Source organism: Lytechinus variegatus, chromosome 12, assembly GCF_018143015.1.
Source record: "Lytechinus variegatus isolate NC3 chromosome 12, Lvar_3.0, whole genome shotgun sequence".
NCBI lineage: Eukaryota > Metazoa > Echinodermata > Echinoidea > Temnopleuroida > Toxopneustidae > Lytechinus > Lytechinus variegatus.
In genome coordinates, this window is record NC_054751.1 from 11,911,135 (window position 1) to 11,928,766 (window position 17,632).

The 17,632-nt window shown below is 37.0% G+C and overlaps 1 protein-coding gene across 1 annotated transcript; it reads right to left on the reverse strand.

Annotated features, from left to right (window-relative positions):
* Window positions 1–1,807: 1,807 nt before the first annotated feature.
* On the reverse strand, window positions 1,808–11,411 carry LOC121425583 (ras-related protein Rab-7L1-like). The gene is made up of 6 exons (XM_041621680.1): window positions 11,206–11,411; window positions 9,503–9,780; window positions 6,064–6,132; window positions 5,147–5,328; window positions 3,952–4,073; window positions 1,808–3,507 (listed from the first exon to the last, which is right to left on the reverse strand). Exons 2-6 carry the CDS (start codon window positions 9,672–9,674, stop codon window positions 3,468–3,470), a joined length of 585 nt encoding a protein of 194 aa, XP_041477614.1. The 5' UTR covers window positions 9,675–9,780; window positions 11,206–11,411; the 3' UTR covers window positions 1,808–3,467.
* Between the last annotated feature and the right edge of the window lie 6,221 nt (window positions 11,412–17,632).

A 17,632-nucleotide genomic window follows, 5' to 3' on the forward strand; every position in this document is an offset into this window, starting at 1 on the left:
TCCAAGGAGAGAGATGGTGGCCTGTGAATTATAGCCCTACGAAAACCAATCCTTTAAATTGTAGTTAAACAGCGTACCTAGTAAACCCATTCTCTATCCTCTCTCTTTCACTTTTTATACCTAGCTGGGAGATGGTGCCCCTTAAATAATGAGCTTACGACGTCCTATCCTTTGAAATGTAAGGAAACGGCACATCCAGTATTTCCTTTTTATCTGTTATCTTTAACTTTATACCTCGCTGGGAGATGGTGCCCCGTAAATCATGAGTCTACGATGTCCTTTCCGTTAAAATATAGGCAAACGGCACACCTAGTATTTCCTTTCTACCCTCCTCCCCCAATTACAGGAGGAGAGATGGAGGCCTGTGAATTATGAGCCTACGAGGTCTTATCCTTTAAAAAGTAGGCAAACGGCACTCCCAGTATTTCCCTTTTATATTTTTAATCTTTAACTTTATACTAGCTGGGAGATGATGCCCCGTAAATTATGAGTCTACGACGTCCTTTCCTTTAAAATGTAGGCAAACGGCGCACCCAGTATTTCTCTTTTATCTTTTTATCTTTAACTTTATACCTAGCTGGGAGATGGTGCCCCGCAAAGTATGAGCCTACGACGTCCTATATCCTTTAAAATGTAGGAAAATGGCACACCCAGTATTTCTCTTTTATCTTTAACTTTATACCTAGCTGGGAGATGGTGCCCCGTAAATTATGCGCCTACGACGTCCTATCCTTTAAAATGTAGGCAAACGGCACACCCAGTATTTCCCTTTTAAAAGTTTTATCTTTAACTTTATACCTAGCTGGGAGATGGTGCCCCGTAAATTATGAGCCTACGACACGACGTCCTTTCCTTTAAAATGTAGGCAAACGGCACACCTAGTATTTCCTTTCTATCCCCTCCTTCTTCCCATTATTTTCGGAGGAGAGATGGTGGCCTTTGAATTATGAGCCAAGGGCACACCCAGTATTCATATTTTCTCGGTCTATCTGTCTTTTACTTTATTTCGCTGGGAGATGGTGGCCTGTGAATTATAAACCTACGAAATAGCAGGAGAACTGCTCACCCAGTGTTTCCTTCAATTCCCCCCTCTCTCTCCCCAACTTTCTAGCCTACATAACTGCACAGTCAGTTTTTCGTTTTTATCCTTCTCTCTCTTTCACGTTTTAGCTCGCTTGAATAATATGGTGGCCACTTCCTCCTTCTCATCATCATCACCACGACCACCACCATTATTAGACTACCACCACCATCACCGCCAACATCACCACCTGTATCAGCACCATCATCACTATATCGTTACCGACTATCTTCAATACCACACTCATTAATTTCCTCTCCCTCTTCTTCATCATCATCATCACCACGACCACTACTACGACTACCACCACCATCATCACAATTAGACTACCATCACTTTCACCCCAACATCACCACCTGCCTGATTGATCACCATCATATCAACATCATAATCACCACTACCCGTCATCATCATCTGCATCATCACGATCATCACCATCATCATTACAACCATCATGGCATCATTATCGTCGTCACTCTTCTCCTCCTCCTCCTGCTCGTGACCATCGTCATCATTATCATCACTATCATCATCGTTCGGTGCAAGTTCTAGCACCTCTCAGTGGATGGATAGTGGAAAGAGATGGGGTGGGAAAGAAGATCGTGAGAGATGGAGAGAGAGAGAGAGAGATGGGGAGGGAGGGAGGGGAGTCGTGGTGGAGAGGGGGAGCTGGAGATTTTGATCATACAAAATACAATCTAATACAACCAGATAACAATTATTGAATCCCTTATCAAAACATTTCAGTTCTAATTCACTAAAAAGTACATGAAAGACATAATAAAACAGATGTCGATGGATATAAATAATAATTATAATAAGTTCGGGTGTAAGTTTAGTTTTTTAGAACAAAAAAATATATGAGTACAAACCAATGATCAAATGATACAAAACATACACGATCATAATTATGAATGGTTTCTTTAGAACCCCTAAGAAGTAAAGCTTGTAAGTTGGGTACTATATAAAATGAGATGTAAATAATAAAGCGAAATACACAGTACACTGTAAGCAAAGATATAAACTACATGATATATTATTATAATTATTGTTCTCATTAGTATTACGTTTATCATTATTATTTTCATTAATTTTACCTAGCAAATCAAATTAATAAAAAGATAACATGACAACTGAAAGAATGTATTTCCCTTGTATAGCCGGGGGCAGAAGAGGTAAACTAGACAACTATGGCATTTGCCTTCTGTCTCCAGTTCCGAGCGAATTAGAAAAAATCATGAAAACAATTGAACATTGTATGACGACAGGGTACAACATTATGCAACTAAATAATAATATATAGGCTTCATATAATTGTTTATAAAGCACTATAGGTTGCCATCCGTCGTCACTTATTTCTAGTTGTCAGGCTTAAAATCATTTGGGGAACATTGCTAACCACTTCAAAGATGGGGCTGGACATAATCGGTGGGAGGGGTGCGGGAATATAGGGTGCTTGAAATAAAAAAAAGAACAATGATACGATCCGGGAGAATATGATTCTGCCAACACCCCATTTTTTTTGCACCTTATCACTGCCAAATTTAGACATTAATATATTAATATATAAAATATAACTATGTATGTATTATAAGTAACAAAGGGTGGATGAATCATACACAGAGACTTGACACACACTGATACGGAACATATAAATACAACCTCTGAAATTCCATTCAATACAATTCATTAAAATAACGTTACAACTAATAAGATCTATATATGATTCAGTTATAATAAGTAGTTCATAATCTATATATAAAGTTGTTTATTTACAATAATATCTTAAGTTATTCTGTTATATATTATATAAAAATATGATTCTGAATGTAAATGTTATTGATCATTTAACAAAATATAGTGAATTTTCAATAACAACTTATACTACTAGAACTCCTCCTCCGTCTCATTTCGCTTTTTCATTGTACACTATACTATGAGCAAGGAACGTTGCAGGAACACTGAACAAAATGGGGTCCTTGCCAGAGCCTCCATTTCTAGGTCTTGTATGTTAATGTATTTCAAGCAAAAATGTTTAAGATATTGAAAATTATGCCATTGATGTTGCTAGATTCCAAGGGGTTAAAAATCTGCTGTACCCTGTTTAATCAAAAGTTGCTATAATGATAGCAACTCTTTCTGGAATATCACATTTTATTGAAAGACCCAATCAAATCGCAGAATTTTCACTGTTGCCATGGTAGTTGAAATTGAAGCAGGACTTGCTATTATTACAAAGTTTAATGAAGAACAGCACATGCAGCCTTGAAAATGAACATGATGAAGGTTGAATTCATGCATTACAATAGAAAATAATAAGTACAGTTTCTTGTATATGACATATTCCCTTGGATGCTAAAAATGGCATCCGGATGAAAGCACTTTGTCACATAGGAAGATGCAATAAAGTCTCCTCGACCAGGAAGCTGAAAATTAAAATAATGCAAGTAATGGAACTCTCAATTAATTATTATAAAATGACCTTAGAATTGATAGCGAAATTACAATGTACCCGCAAACAAATTAATTATAGTTCTTTGCAACCCTGGAAAATTTCTTTATAATTATTCCTTAAAATTATATTTGTCGTTGGTGTGCGTGTTTCCCAGAAATAATGTGGTATTACTATTACTATTAAAGAAAATAAATTCATATAACCCACTTCCACCATTAAACCTTCTTTGTTTGAATATCACCATATCAATGTCTATCTATCTATCTATCTATGTTATAATTACCTATTTATAAATATGGATATATGATTTATATTACCTACTTATCACTTTGTCAGGCGCTGTATTATCATACAATAATCGAAACTGTTAGTATATGGCAAATAGTGTAGCCCCCACCCCTCTTCAAATACTTACTTCATGGATTCTTCTATGTTCGTATTTTCTCTGACCGAAATCTTCCTCCATCCGATGAAATTGTATTTCATACACAATTCTTCGATCTCCTCATCTGTTATGTCGTGCTCTGGCTTATCTGTCTATAAAAAGAAAATAGTGGAATCAAATTGCTATAACCAATCGACTTCTGAATTCTGCAACACGTTAGGCTTTACATTTTCCAATCGCGTCGAGTAAGCAATTATACTAAAAGAGAGAAGGTAAAACTACAGATTCAAGAGGATATGATGTATTGACAAAGATCACAGCAGTGGGACCTGGGGACTGTTTCATCAACATTTTTGTCCGACAAGTTGTCAGATCTGACATCTTTCCTTGATTCTGATTGGCCGAGAGGCACTGTTATTATAGTAACTGTCGAATAAAATGGGACTTGTCGGATAAAACGTCCGACAAGTCCTTTCATGAAACGCTCCCCAGGGCACCATTACATAAAGAAAAGCGATTAATCGCTAATTGAAACAGCCTATCGCGATCATCGTTGCACGCGCTATTTGCTCAGTAGACTGCCTAGGAGCCAATCAGAATTGTTTCTTTCAAACTAGCGATTAATCGCGAACCTTTATTTTACGGGGCCCAGGATTTCCTGGATCAAGTTTAGTATCAAGTCCAATTTTTTTATTTTTCTGATATTTCAATTTGCCTAAGCAATAAACAACAATATTAATTCAATTCAATTCAAGGTTTATTAAAAACATGAGTCGCAGCCAAATGGCTGAATGTTCATGTATACAAAGTAAAAACAATTATAATAAACTCTTGCATGAGTGCAGAAGGGTGGAGGGGGGGGGAGCACCTTTGGGACATGCCCCGCCCACAAAAAATAGTTCCAATAAGAGAAAAAATAGTGGGGGAAAAGAAAGAAAATGAAAGGAAATTGGTCAAGATGTATCATTTTTTTAACATGTCAAATATTTTAAATATTTTAAGATTTTAAAAAAGTTGAAACATTTGCTCGTTGACTTTTCTCACTCGGGACTTTTTAGTACCCCCTAAAATTTTGGTTCATAACGCCACTCATAAAAAAGGCAGGAGCAGGCATTTCACATGAAAGGGTATAGAGACTAGAACTATTTTTTGACACAAGGGATGAGGCGGGTCACTGTGCCACTGGCGCCACCCCTAATGGAATATAATAAACCCACATCCTTACCTTATTTGCAAGAAGAAGACACGGGATTGGTTTTCCATTTGATAACGAAGTTTTACTGTCGATATCATCTTTCCACACAGCGACATTTTCGAACGTCCTACGATGCGTGATGTCGAATAAGATGACACAAGCTGATGCGTTTTTGTAGTATAAACTTGTCATTTTTCTTACTCTCTCACAGCCTAAGTGACACAAATTAAAAATAAACAACAAAAACCAAACGATTCAAACGAACGAAATACCTAAATACTGAAGTTTTATTTTAGCATTTCTCTTTGAAGTGAGTTATTGGAGGGCATATTCATAAGGGAGGAAACATTCAAATGCAAAACGTGAGAATGTTGTTTTACTTGCGTTGGCTTGCATCCTCTTAATAGATGGGAGAGAAAGGCAGTACTTAAAAAAAAACCATATGAAAATACTTCCTATATAAGTACATGTATAGACCTTCGTTCACTTAAAAAATCCAAAACATATCGATGAATGTATTTAAAACGAATTATACCAACTGAGTAGACCATTGGACCAGATGAATTTTTCGATAAGTTATGTTTTGTTGTTCCCTTTTTTTCACTGTAGCAATTTTATGCTATGTAAAATGATGTTTGTTGGAAAGTCGGTACCCGCGGCAAGCGCTGATATTGTTGCATCCTTCCAATTTTCGTACCGATTGTCTCTATGGTTGTTTATCAGATTTTTTTTTTCATTATGTTTTTCTCCCCCTTTTTACTTAATTTCTTATTCCTTGCACCCAGTACAACGTAAAACGAGGGATGAAAGGCAATAAAGCTTCTACCATTATTTTAACTCTCTCTATTTTTCAATCAATTTCATTTAATCTTTTATTTAATATAAATTTACATACATGCAGACACACTGATATCACTTTCTATTTCAAGGGTATTTTCGAATATTACCTGAAATGGACCATAATTGGAGCTTCACCTTCATATTCCGAGAAGTCACGTGTTTCAGAGCAAATTCAGCTGTGGAAAAGAAAGGGAGATACATTTGAAGAGGGTTTCTGTTTAACACCTGCCTTAATATAATTGAAAATAAGGTTACGTAAAGTGTAATGAATATTAGATAAAATTTTGAGAAATCTGTAACGTTATTTGTCATGTTTTTTGTGTCGTGATGTTAATACCTCTTACTAAAACAGCGATGGACAATGTACAGTGCGTCCCACAAAAAAACGAAAGATTTATCGATGATTTATCATAACTTAATCTTAAATACAATAGATAAATGATCTATCAATGTAAAGCTTAGAATCTCGTCTTTTATTTGATATTGCTTAGATTATTCCTCATTCCCGCATCAGTGAGCAAAAACAATTTGAAGAAAGGATACCAAAAACTCATTTGGCGGGGGGTATCTGAATTTCAAAAAGAAAATCACATGCCCAAAAAGTTCAATATCTGCTCTTTTATTTGATACCTTAATCACAAAAAATGGTCAAGAAGTAAAAAAAAGTTACGTTCTCTCGAAACAATGCTTGTATTTCCATAATTTCATTAAATAAACGTTTTTTCACCGGTTTCCCCACAGAAGCTATCGCACGGTTAACAAAAGACGTAATGCATGGCTGATCGTCAACAAAACGGAGTGTCGAGTGAGTTTGAACGCTAGCCTGTAAAACCTCTTCATTTATCAAATTATTAAAATTCAAGCCTTATTTCAAATAACCAGAACTTTGTTATTTCCTGACCATTTTCTGTAATTGAGGTATCAAATTAGAGAGTAGATATTGAACTTTTTAAAAATGTGGTTTTCGTTTTGAAACCCAGATACAGCCCGCCAAATGACTTTTTGGTGTCCCCTCTTCAAATTGTTTTTGCTCACTCATGCGTGAATGAGAAATAATCCTAGTACTTTCAGATTAAAGAGTAGATTCTAAGCTTTACAATGGTAGGTCATTTGTATATTGTATTTGTGATTAAGTTATAATAAATGATCGATAAATCTCGGTTTCGTTTTTTGTGGGACGTACTGTATTACAAATCTGATGTTATTGGCGAGTAGCCCTTCAGTAACGCTGGTGAGAAATACATTGTCGCATTTTGAGGTTTTGCACTCATCGCAGCATGTAGATAAAGCGAGAACCAAAATCAAACATTATGAATAAAAAATGGGGGGGGGGGGGTTCCTGACACTCCAAGGGGTGTTTCGTGAGAGCTGTTTGTAAAATTACACATAAAGACTGTAACAAGAAGAGTCGAAATGAAAGCCCAAGGTATTTCATATCCTATCAAATAACGTAAAAATATTTTATGTTTGCAAGAAACATAACATAAAAATAAAAACTGAAAATGTGTGTGAACAGTGAAAATGTTTTGCAACATCTATATTTGAACTTCATCAGATGTAATGTAATGATCGGGAATCATGTTTGGCTTGGCTAAATAGGCGGGGGCGGTGAGGCAAAGAAGAAGGGGGCAATTGCCACCTTCTGTTTTTTTCAAGTATTTAGTGAATATTTTGAGAGAAATAAGGAAGAATTAAGAAGAAGAAAAAGAAAGAGAGAAAAATAAGTATAACAAAAATGACGCCACCTTGCCCCTTCTCCTCAATATTAGAATACCCAGGTACCGCCCCTCTTGTAAGGTAGCCCATATACAGCTTTAACAAGTTATGTTTTAGAAACACACCTGCTTATAGGTCGAAGCTTGATTTCTTTACTATCATGCAGTCTTCTGTGCAAACCCCTCACCCGTGTTAAAGGGGAACTCCGGGCTGAACTTATTCATATCTAAATGAAATTCACAAAGTAAAGTACTGAAAATTTCATCAAAATCTGATAACAAATAGCGAATTTATTGCATTTTTAATTGTTTCATTTTTGTTACATGTTTGAATGATTATGTCTCCATTTTAATGAAATAAGTTGCAGCAACGAACTAATGCACTAAATCAGTTGTCAATCCAATTTTTAGTTCTTGTATATATAGGAAAACACTGAATATAACTGATTTCATGTAATGAAATAATTATAAAAACACAAGCGTGGATATGACATCATCAGTTCGCTCACTAAATATTCATGAAGACGTGCCAAGAACTGTTTCACCGGAATAGCGCACATCTCTGAAATGCCATAACTTATTCCTTGGACGATTTTGTTCAACTTTCAGTGTTTTGTTGGTCTGATTTTTCTTTTATCTGTTTAAATCATATTATGTTTAGCCTGGAGTACCCCTTTAAAGTGTCTGAATGCAAAGCCTGCAATGACTTGTGTACTGAAGGCCAAATTGAAACAGCAAGTTTTATATTGGATAGTCTTACATGAAGACCTATTTATGAATCAAATTTTCAATCAGGGTCTGTGCCTGCAGACTAATTATCATCCCGGGCGATTTTTGTCCCCTCTGTAAGGGCAGCCTGGTAAGTGGAAGGGGGGGGGGGGCAGTGGACCATTGCCGACAGACTGCTGTGCAAATATTCGAATCCCTAATCCCCAAACACCACCCGTGATACATATATATATATATAAACCCCTCAAAAAAAGTTCCGCAACTCAAGTTTGAGTGCTAATAAATTCTTTAGTGTGCCATCATCATATGTAAAAGTGGTATCATTGGAAAGTATGATTATTCCTCTTTACGATCATGTGTCATTTGTAATGCTAGTGTTATGAAATACACAGACATGATAAATATGCAGCAATGTAAGAAATGAAATGTTGCAAAAATTCATTGCCATGTCATGTTTGAGTTCTGCAACTCAAACTGCAAGTTTGAGTGCTGATAAATTTCTTAATGTGCCATCATCATGTGTAAAAGTGATATCTTTAGAAAGTATGATTATTCTCCTTTACAATCATGTGTCATTTGTAATGCTAGTGTTATCATGAAATACACAGACATGATAATACGCAGCAATGTTAGACATGAAATGTTGCAAAATGCGTCGTTTGCAATAGCGAATTTCCAATTGTTTCGAGGATGGACCGAGTGCATTCACTGTCACCTGCATGGTGGAAATTCTATAGAAATGGAGACTCTTGTTGGAAATCAATGCATTTTGCAACATTTCACTTCTGACTCTTCTTGATGTTCAGGGTGATTTTATATTCCATGATTACATAATCACAGCAAATGGCATGTCATTGTAAAGATGAATAATTCAGCTTTCCAATGATACCAGTTTCATCTTTTATACTTCATTAACCAAAACGATATCATCCCCCAAAACCGAGTTGCAAAACTTTTTTTGAGGGGTTTATATATCACTTATCTTTCAAAACCTTATACAAAAACAAAAAATGATCATCTGATTGTGATTTTTTGCATGGAAACCCCCACCCCCACTTTCAAACGGTTTTGCACCCCTTGTACGTACTAGACATATACTTACCACCAATAGTAGGTTGACCAATACCAAACTTGCCATGGATATACCGGTCACTCAACATAGTTTTCCCGACCGATGTGTCCCCAACGATAATCACTTTCAACAGTCTTTCATCATCTTCAGAAATTGGGTCATCTGAAAGATCCAACTCGATGTCATCGTTTGTTTTAGTCATGATGAAATGAATCCTTAGACGTGGGCATGCCTGTAATAGCCAATATGTTCATGATGTGGTAACACATTGGTCCATGTTCCTTTCGAGTGATTAATCCTATATTATCCTGTTGAATAACAATTAAAGCAAGCATCACTGGATAGCAAGATTGACAATGATACAAGGAAAGAATAGATTTAAAATGTTTGTTCGGTTATAACGTACAGAAGAAAGAAAGCGAAAAGAGAGAATAATGCGAAGAATTTAAAGAAGAAATTAGATGAAGGAGAGCAGGGAGCATAAATAGAAGAAAAAAAACAGAAACACAAAGAGGAAGATTGCCATGAAAGAAGAAATTTGAAAATAAATAGAGAAGAGGAGGAAAATAATAAAACAAGGAAAACAAGTATACAATCAATTAAAATCAACGGATATAGTAATAGCATTCGTTATTGCTCTGATTGAGAAAATGATATTGTGATACAGCATGTAAATAAACACAATACAATTTCAGATGTTGTTTGAAGGTTTGCATGGTGGCATGTACAATTGCTGATGTGGTTTACGGTACACCATGTGGAGTGTTATAGAAGCAGTGGATAGAAGAAGAGAAGGAAGTGGATAGGCGAGAAAGTGGAGATTTGAGAATAGAGTATTCTTTCTTGAGAATAGTCCTGAAAAGGACTGTAAACCAGAAGGAATGTTGAGTGAGAACAGCTTGAGTAGTAGAGCTGATGAGGAGATGCTGGCTTGCGTCGGCGAGTAGAGATGATGAGTAGTAGAGAGACTCGACGTTTCGGACAGGTTGACTGTCCGTCTCCACTCCTGAAGACGGACAGTCAACCTGTCCGAAACGTCGAGTCTCTCCACTACTCATCATCTCTACTCGCCGACGCAAGCCAGCATCTCCTCATCAGCTCTACTACTCAAGCTGTTCTCACTCAACATTCCTTCTGGTTTACAGTCCTTTTCAGGACTATTCTCAAGAAAGAATACTCTATTCTCAAATCTCCACTTTCTCGCCTATCCACTTCCTTCTCTTCTTCTATCCACTGCTTCTATAACACTCCACATGGTGTACCGTAAACCACATCAGCAATTGGACAATACAATTTATTTTCAATTTGTGAGGTCAAACGGCAATCATTATTACTGTCAGTGAAGGAAGGGGGGGGGGTGCCCCCTGCAACCTTTACTCCATGTCAGGCAATCTCATTATCAATCATCAAGGTCGTTAAAAATCAGTCGAGTTCGCCTGGCTGATTCTCGGCAGTTCGGTAGTATAATGAGGCCTATCCAATAAATCTACTGATAATATAATATGATAATCTACTGATGATAATGAGGTATGCGTACGTGTCTAATTAAGAAGACATGTATGAAGACAATAACACATTTAATTACATTTCTAGATTAACAACAGTTATATATTTATATTATTACATAGGCACAAAACTCTTTGGATAATATACCATACAGTGATACCGTAGCACTTTAGCAAAATGTAAAAATTGTGTAACAATAATATTAAGGCTCAGGAGCATATACATACCGATGATGATCGTGATCGTCTGATGCTCTGGCTTGGTAGACAAGAATTTAATGAATTAGGCTTAGCAGCATGTGTCAACGCTATCATACCGGTATATATTACACGGCAAAACACGTATGCCTGTACAATATAATAATATATTGCACGGCAGAACGCATATGTAGATAGACAGGTACAATACAAGGCAGAATAACACATGCAGTTCCTCTTCGCCCTTTGTACCCGCCCGTCCTTGTCATGATGTTTATTGCTATTCATTGCTATTGATTTCAGGAAACGTATTCAGCTATGGGGGGATATCCCATCAATGCAATCACCACGACTGTTTACCAAATATCATATCGATGTCGTATTGCCGTCTGGGGCATATGATTCCAGGCACGGTTCGATCCCAGGGTTCGATTTATATTCGGGGTGGGGGGGGGGGGAGGGGGTCCGGGACTATGTAGGCATACGAGGAATACGAAAGAGAAATGGTGTAATGAGACCATAATCGAAGGTGTTAATTTCGGGTGACATTCGTAATTCCGAGGGTTCAAATTAAGCTTCGTACTTTCGAAGGTTCGTCATTCCAAAGATTCGCTAATTCGAAAACAAAATCAGGTTCGTTATTCTGAAAGTGCCGAGTCTGAAGACGCAATAAGATTCGTAATTCCGAAGGTTCGTTAGTCCGAAAGCGAAATAGGTTCGTTAATTCGAAGGTTCTTTATTCCGAAGGTTCGTAATTCCGAGACACATAAATCGCCTTTAGCTCGATGTTCGTTAATCCGAAAATCAAAAAGGTTCGTTAATCAAAACATTTGTGGCTATATTTCGAAGGTTCGCTATTCCGAAGGTCCGTTAATCCGAAAACAAAATAGGGTTCGTCATTCCGAGGGTTCGTTCGTCCAAAAACGAAATAAGGTTCGTTATTCCGAAGGCTCGTCAATCCGAAATCCGAAGGCTCGGTAATCCGTTCGGACTAACGAACCTTATTTCTTTCGGACTACCGAACTTTTTCACCATTTTGTTGTATAACATGTCCGAACAGCTTTCCTTCATATTGATTATCTGAGATCGCAAAGCATTGTTATGGCAACTGTCGAATATAACAGATTTTGTATGAACAGACGATCGATGTAACCATGGATCTATCCCCTCAAATAATCATGATGCACTGTTTTTTTTCTAAAGTGAGCGGGGGAAGAGATCCAGGAATCAAAATCAAATTCCATGATATATTCAAATGTAAAAGCCCAATCGACCTGAAAAACTTGAGGGGTTCGATGAAAGTTATGAAATAAAAATAAAATTACAATGATTTATAATTTTTTAGGGGGTAGCAGCCCTCACACCCACCTGAAGGCCTTGCGTCAGTGCTGCGATATATACTAGTAAGAGAATTAGCAATCGATCAGCGGGAGAGCGAGCGAGCGGAGAGAGAGTGGAGGGGGGGGGGTATTCCAACCGATTCCAACAGTATTGTCACCCTAGTTTTGCACCTACATACTCCGGATAAATCCCTTATCCGAATTGGTGCTGGTCCCAAGGTGTCCGGATAAGAGAGGTCGGACTGTACTTGGTACAATCAAGGGGGGTGTTTCACAAAGATTTAAGTATGACTTAGAGTCGCACTTAAATGCCTAGTTGCGCGCAGTATAAAAGGCATGACAGCATTGGTCAGATCATGCCAAGAGGACGCGCACTACTGCGTATAGATCAATAAGATTGCGCGTTGCATATCATATACGCGTCGACATTTAAGTGCGACCTAAGTCATACTTAAATCTTTGTGAAACACCCCCAAGGAGATATCTCCTTGGTACAATATTTTGCATACGATGTATCGCTTTTTATACACGATATCACGACGCACAGTGGGCCAGAATGAACCCAAAGTGCGCCAAAAGCCATTATTCACACATTTGTACGATTGAATTTGGTAGATAGGGGTAATTCCACCCGTAGAATTCAATAAAAGTATTTTAAACTATTGATGACGTCGTTAAAATACTGTTTTCTGATTGGCTGTTAACATTTGAGAAGAAATTATATGTTTCTAATTCGAATATAAGTTTCTAATATTCAGAAACTAGTTTTAGAGAAATTTCAGCAATAATTAAGCATGTTAGCAAACAGCAAACACACAAACAGGCAAACAAGCATGAAAAGTCTGTGCTCGGGGTACAATAATTCAATTGGTGACTTGAGTATCGCTTAAAGAGGGCGCCCTACCATGAAATTGTAAAATTCAAAGAGATTGTAAAAAAATATGCAAAGGAGTATTTTCATTCCCTGGGTACAATGATTAACCAGAAGTGGACAGTGTAATCTTTAAAATAAGGATTCCAGTGATAAATGATAGAGGCCGGGTCCTCTGCAGGTTAATCAGTACAAGGCCCTACAAGGCCTACCTATTTCACCAAGAATGGCGCATACAAAGTTATTCCGAATCAGAGTCTCTCTCTACTATTTCACCAAATATTATGTCTTTGGTGAGAGGATATTTTAGCATTCTTTGAACATCAGGAGGAAGAGGCTGTGATTGTTGTAGTCTTAAAAACTTGCTACTAATCAACCTGTTACCATTAGTCTTTGGAATACATATAAAGCCAATGAGAGTCATAACCAAACAATCCTTGAAATGCTAATATACACTTCCTTCTTGATCGATACTAACAATTATAGCAAATTTAAAGGTAAATGCTAGTTTTGGTAACGATATCAAAATGAGTTCGTACAGAATCCAATGAAATGACCACCAAAGTGTCTGTTTGTATAAATAAAACGCATGTGCCAAAGAATTCTGGAAGAAATTGTGTAATTGCTGAGAAATCAGCAAATAAGCACAGGAATCGGGTAGGGCGTCGGGCCCGACGCCCTAAGCAATAATTATACATTGTCCCACGTGCGCTTATCTGTGTTGGGTATCTTCGGCGTGAACATTTTTCAGCGTAGATTTCAAGATTTCACAAAGTTCAGTTAATGTAACAGTACCAGATCTAGATCCTCGATGATATACTGACAATTAAGCCTTGTTTTACAGACTTTCTCATGAAATCAGTGTTTACTGCAACTACTGGAATTTCTCTTTAAAATGAGCCAAGAGATAAACGAATTCATACGTGTATGTGAAGTTACAAACCCTTTTTTTTTTGGGGGGGGGGGATAAATTATGTCTCCAGGTTATTTTCATCTCATCATCGTTACCAGGTTGTTGTTTTCAGGAGGAATGTGGTGTGGAGGGGCCCGGGGGAGGGGTTACGGAGCACGTACGTGGGTAACAAATGCAGCTTACAGAATTCTGATGATGGATAAACTTTGAGCAATAAATGAATACTATCAAAGTATAAGTAATACCAAAGTCATTGCTTTTTAATGTAATTCCCATTTTGATTCTCTTAAAGCTTAATTGTTATCCATTCTCTTTTTTCCTCTTTAACAATGATTTATGGGACCGTTCTTCGGACTTCCACAGGTTTCCGTAGATAAATTCGTTAATTAGCGGATATCCAACTGTTTTGTGGCTAATAACGGATATAGAATACCTGGAAATTGTGGTAATACTGGTATTTTGACAACACTCCGGTATGGGCCTATATAGGCTATTAGTGGTTCTAAAAGCATTTCTCTTTCATATATCTTTAACTTGAATTCATAGACCGAATTGAAACTCCATCAAATCTGAAATCGGTAAATCAATATACTTTTTTCTCTCCAAATTAATTCAAAGAGTGAATATTTTGCCATATTGGGGTTATACGTACGTGATTTGAGAGATAATTGTGTTCTGTATACTTTTGAAAAGAGAGGCGTCCTGTGCATCCGATCACTACATTTTGATTTATTATTTGCAATTTTGCATCCAATATGCATTACGGCTTTGCATGGGGTAGTTCATTGTTGATAGAGGACCTTCATTAATGTTGTTTTTTGTTTGTTTGTTTGTTGTCAGGGGCGGATCCAGGATTTTGAAATAGGGGGGGCGCCAGCGGCGAGGGAGCGAAGCGACCGAGCGGGGGAGGGTGGGAGGGGGGATACCCCCCTCATACCCCCCTCCCACGGCAAGGACTTTTTCAAAAAATCATGTCCAAAAGTCGTATTTTGAGAGCACCTTTAGAAGAAAAATGCACACTTAAATCACTGTAACTTCATGAATAAAAGACACATACTGACTCATTTAGGAGCTGGTTTCCAGTCACACACCGTATAAGCGGTCATTCAAAACATACTTTTGGCAAAGGCTCTTCACTTGCTTGCATCGTGTGATTGAAACGTCAAATTTAAATGATACGAAACTGAGACTTGTAATCGATAAGTTCCGAATAATCCATTCTGTTTATTGTCATTTGTGTATTTACATTGTGTGTTTCAAACGAGAATTGTTTAGTCGCATGGCAACATGCATACAATTTGGTTCTTTTTTCCCCAAAATGCACAGTAAATTGTTACAAACTACAGAAAAAAACGACATCATCTCCTGGTAATCAACCTTTTCCCTCGTATTATTTTCAAATCATCTTCAATAATCCAGTCATTCTGCACAACCTCAAAGTAATATAATGCTTCTTAAGGGGATTCTCATCATTTTTATTGTTTACGTTCAAAGTCTCTCATCGCGTTGCCATCTTAACTTATGACCAGCCAGGATGAAATTGTATTTATATTTATTTTAACATAAGATAATCAATTTTTACGAAGCACTTGTTAAAACTATACCACAAATAATTAAATAAGGTCAATGATAAAATGCTAGAAAATACATGTAAGGAGCTTTGATATCCAGTCCATAATTGTATAAGTTATAACTATCAGTGGCAGAAAATGTAAAATAAACCGAGGCTCGTCTTCGGTATACAGAGTTCAGAAGGCATTTTGTAAGCTTTTCATTTATGATATTACAACTTGTTTAGACCATGAATTCATATAGGCTTCCAATTTGAAGTTTTTTCTACATGTTGAATCAATGTATACTAGCTTTCCAACCAACAAAGTAAATGTTGTAAACTGTATTGATTGCCTTCTGTCGGGCAAAGCTATTCCTGCCAAGTTTGAGCTCAATCATGACTTTTATTTTTTTAAGATGAAAATATGGAAAGTTTATTTATGCAAGACAAACGAAGAACAGACGAAATAGAGGAATTTAATTACTCACACTATAATATATAAGGGATATACTTTTAAAGCTCCGCACTATATAGATCCCGTTTGCTGCCTGTGCAAGTCTCGAGGTTCTGTGGGCATAGCCACAAAATATTATATACGTTTTTCGTAAGTGAAATACTTCAGTAAATAATTTAATAACGAATATCACACCCAAATGTATTTCTATGACATGCATGATTAATTCAAGGAAGTGCCGTACAATGCATTATCACGTAAGCGCGATTGGAGAAATGTTATGAGAATGTCCCGCTTTAGATTTAATACCGTATCCTCCCATTTTGTCATAATTATATTGTGTTAAGATACTGCATACTTAACTAGTTCATCATCATTACAATGTTGTGATTGCTTTCAGCTAGGTTTTTGTCTGTTCAGTGGTGTTGATCTTTTTTTTTGCGTAATCGCTGGTACAAATTTAGTTTCTGAAAAAGAGATAATGATTTTTTTTCATATGGTGGAGCGGTAAATAATTATTTAGTCTGCAGACTTCTATTTCATTTTTTCATACCATCTTAGAGAAAATTGTGACTTTATTTGGTCTGGGTTGCAAGATAATGGTTTTGCATTAGGGTTACGGAATAGGAATAATGTTTAGGACTTACAAATAAGGGCGCCCCAACTAAGTTTCGCCGAAGCAATCATTCCAAGTTGGAATGATTGCTTCGGCGAAACTTAGTTGGGGCGCCCTTATTTGTAAGTCCTAAACATTATTCCTATTCCGTAACCCTAATGCAAAACCATTATAACTAAGTTTCGCCGAAGCAATCATTCCAACTTGGAATGATTGCTTCGGCGAAACTTAGTTGGGGCGCCCTGGATAATATGCCTCTTAATCTACCAGAAAGTGTAAAAGTTAGTTTACATTAAATACAAATATGTCTGACCTATACATTTCAGTGAAAACGTACATGACCAAGGCAGAATGATAATGCTGCGCACGTGGCGCCCGATATAGGGCTTCATCTTTGAGTGAAGACTAATCTCGGGGATAGACATTATCATTCGCATCGTTGACACTTTCTCTCGCGATCTGTTACTTACAATTTACATGTATTTGCCATAAAGACGGACAAACACATGTTACAAAAAACACAAAATTTCGGGAAAAAATGATATCCAATCCAACATCTTCACACTGGTCACTGCACTGCAACTCCCGATTACAAGTGGTGCAACTTTCCAACCAATCGACTTGCGCGCCCTGGAATTTCGGAATTTACATATTGCAATACAGTATGACAGAGGTGCATTGTGCGAACACAAAGGCCATGAGCGTAAGTTA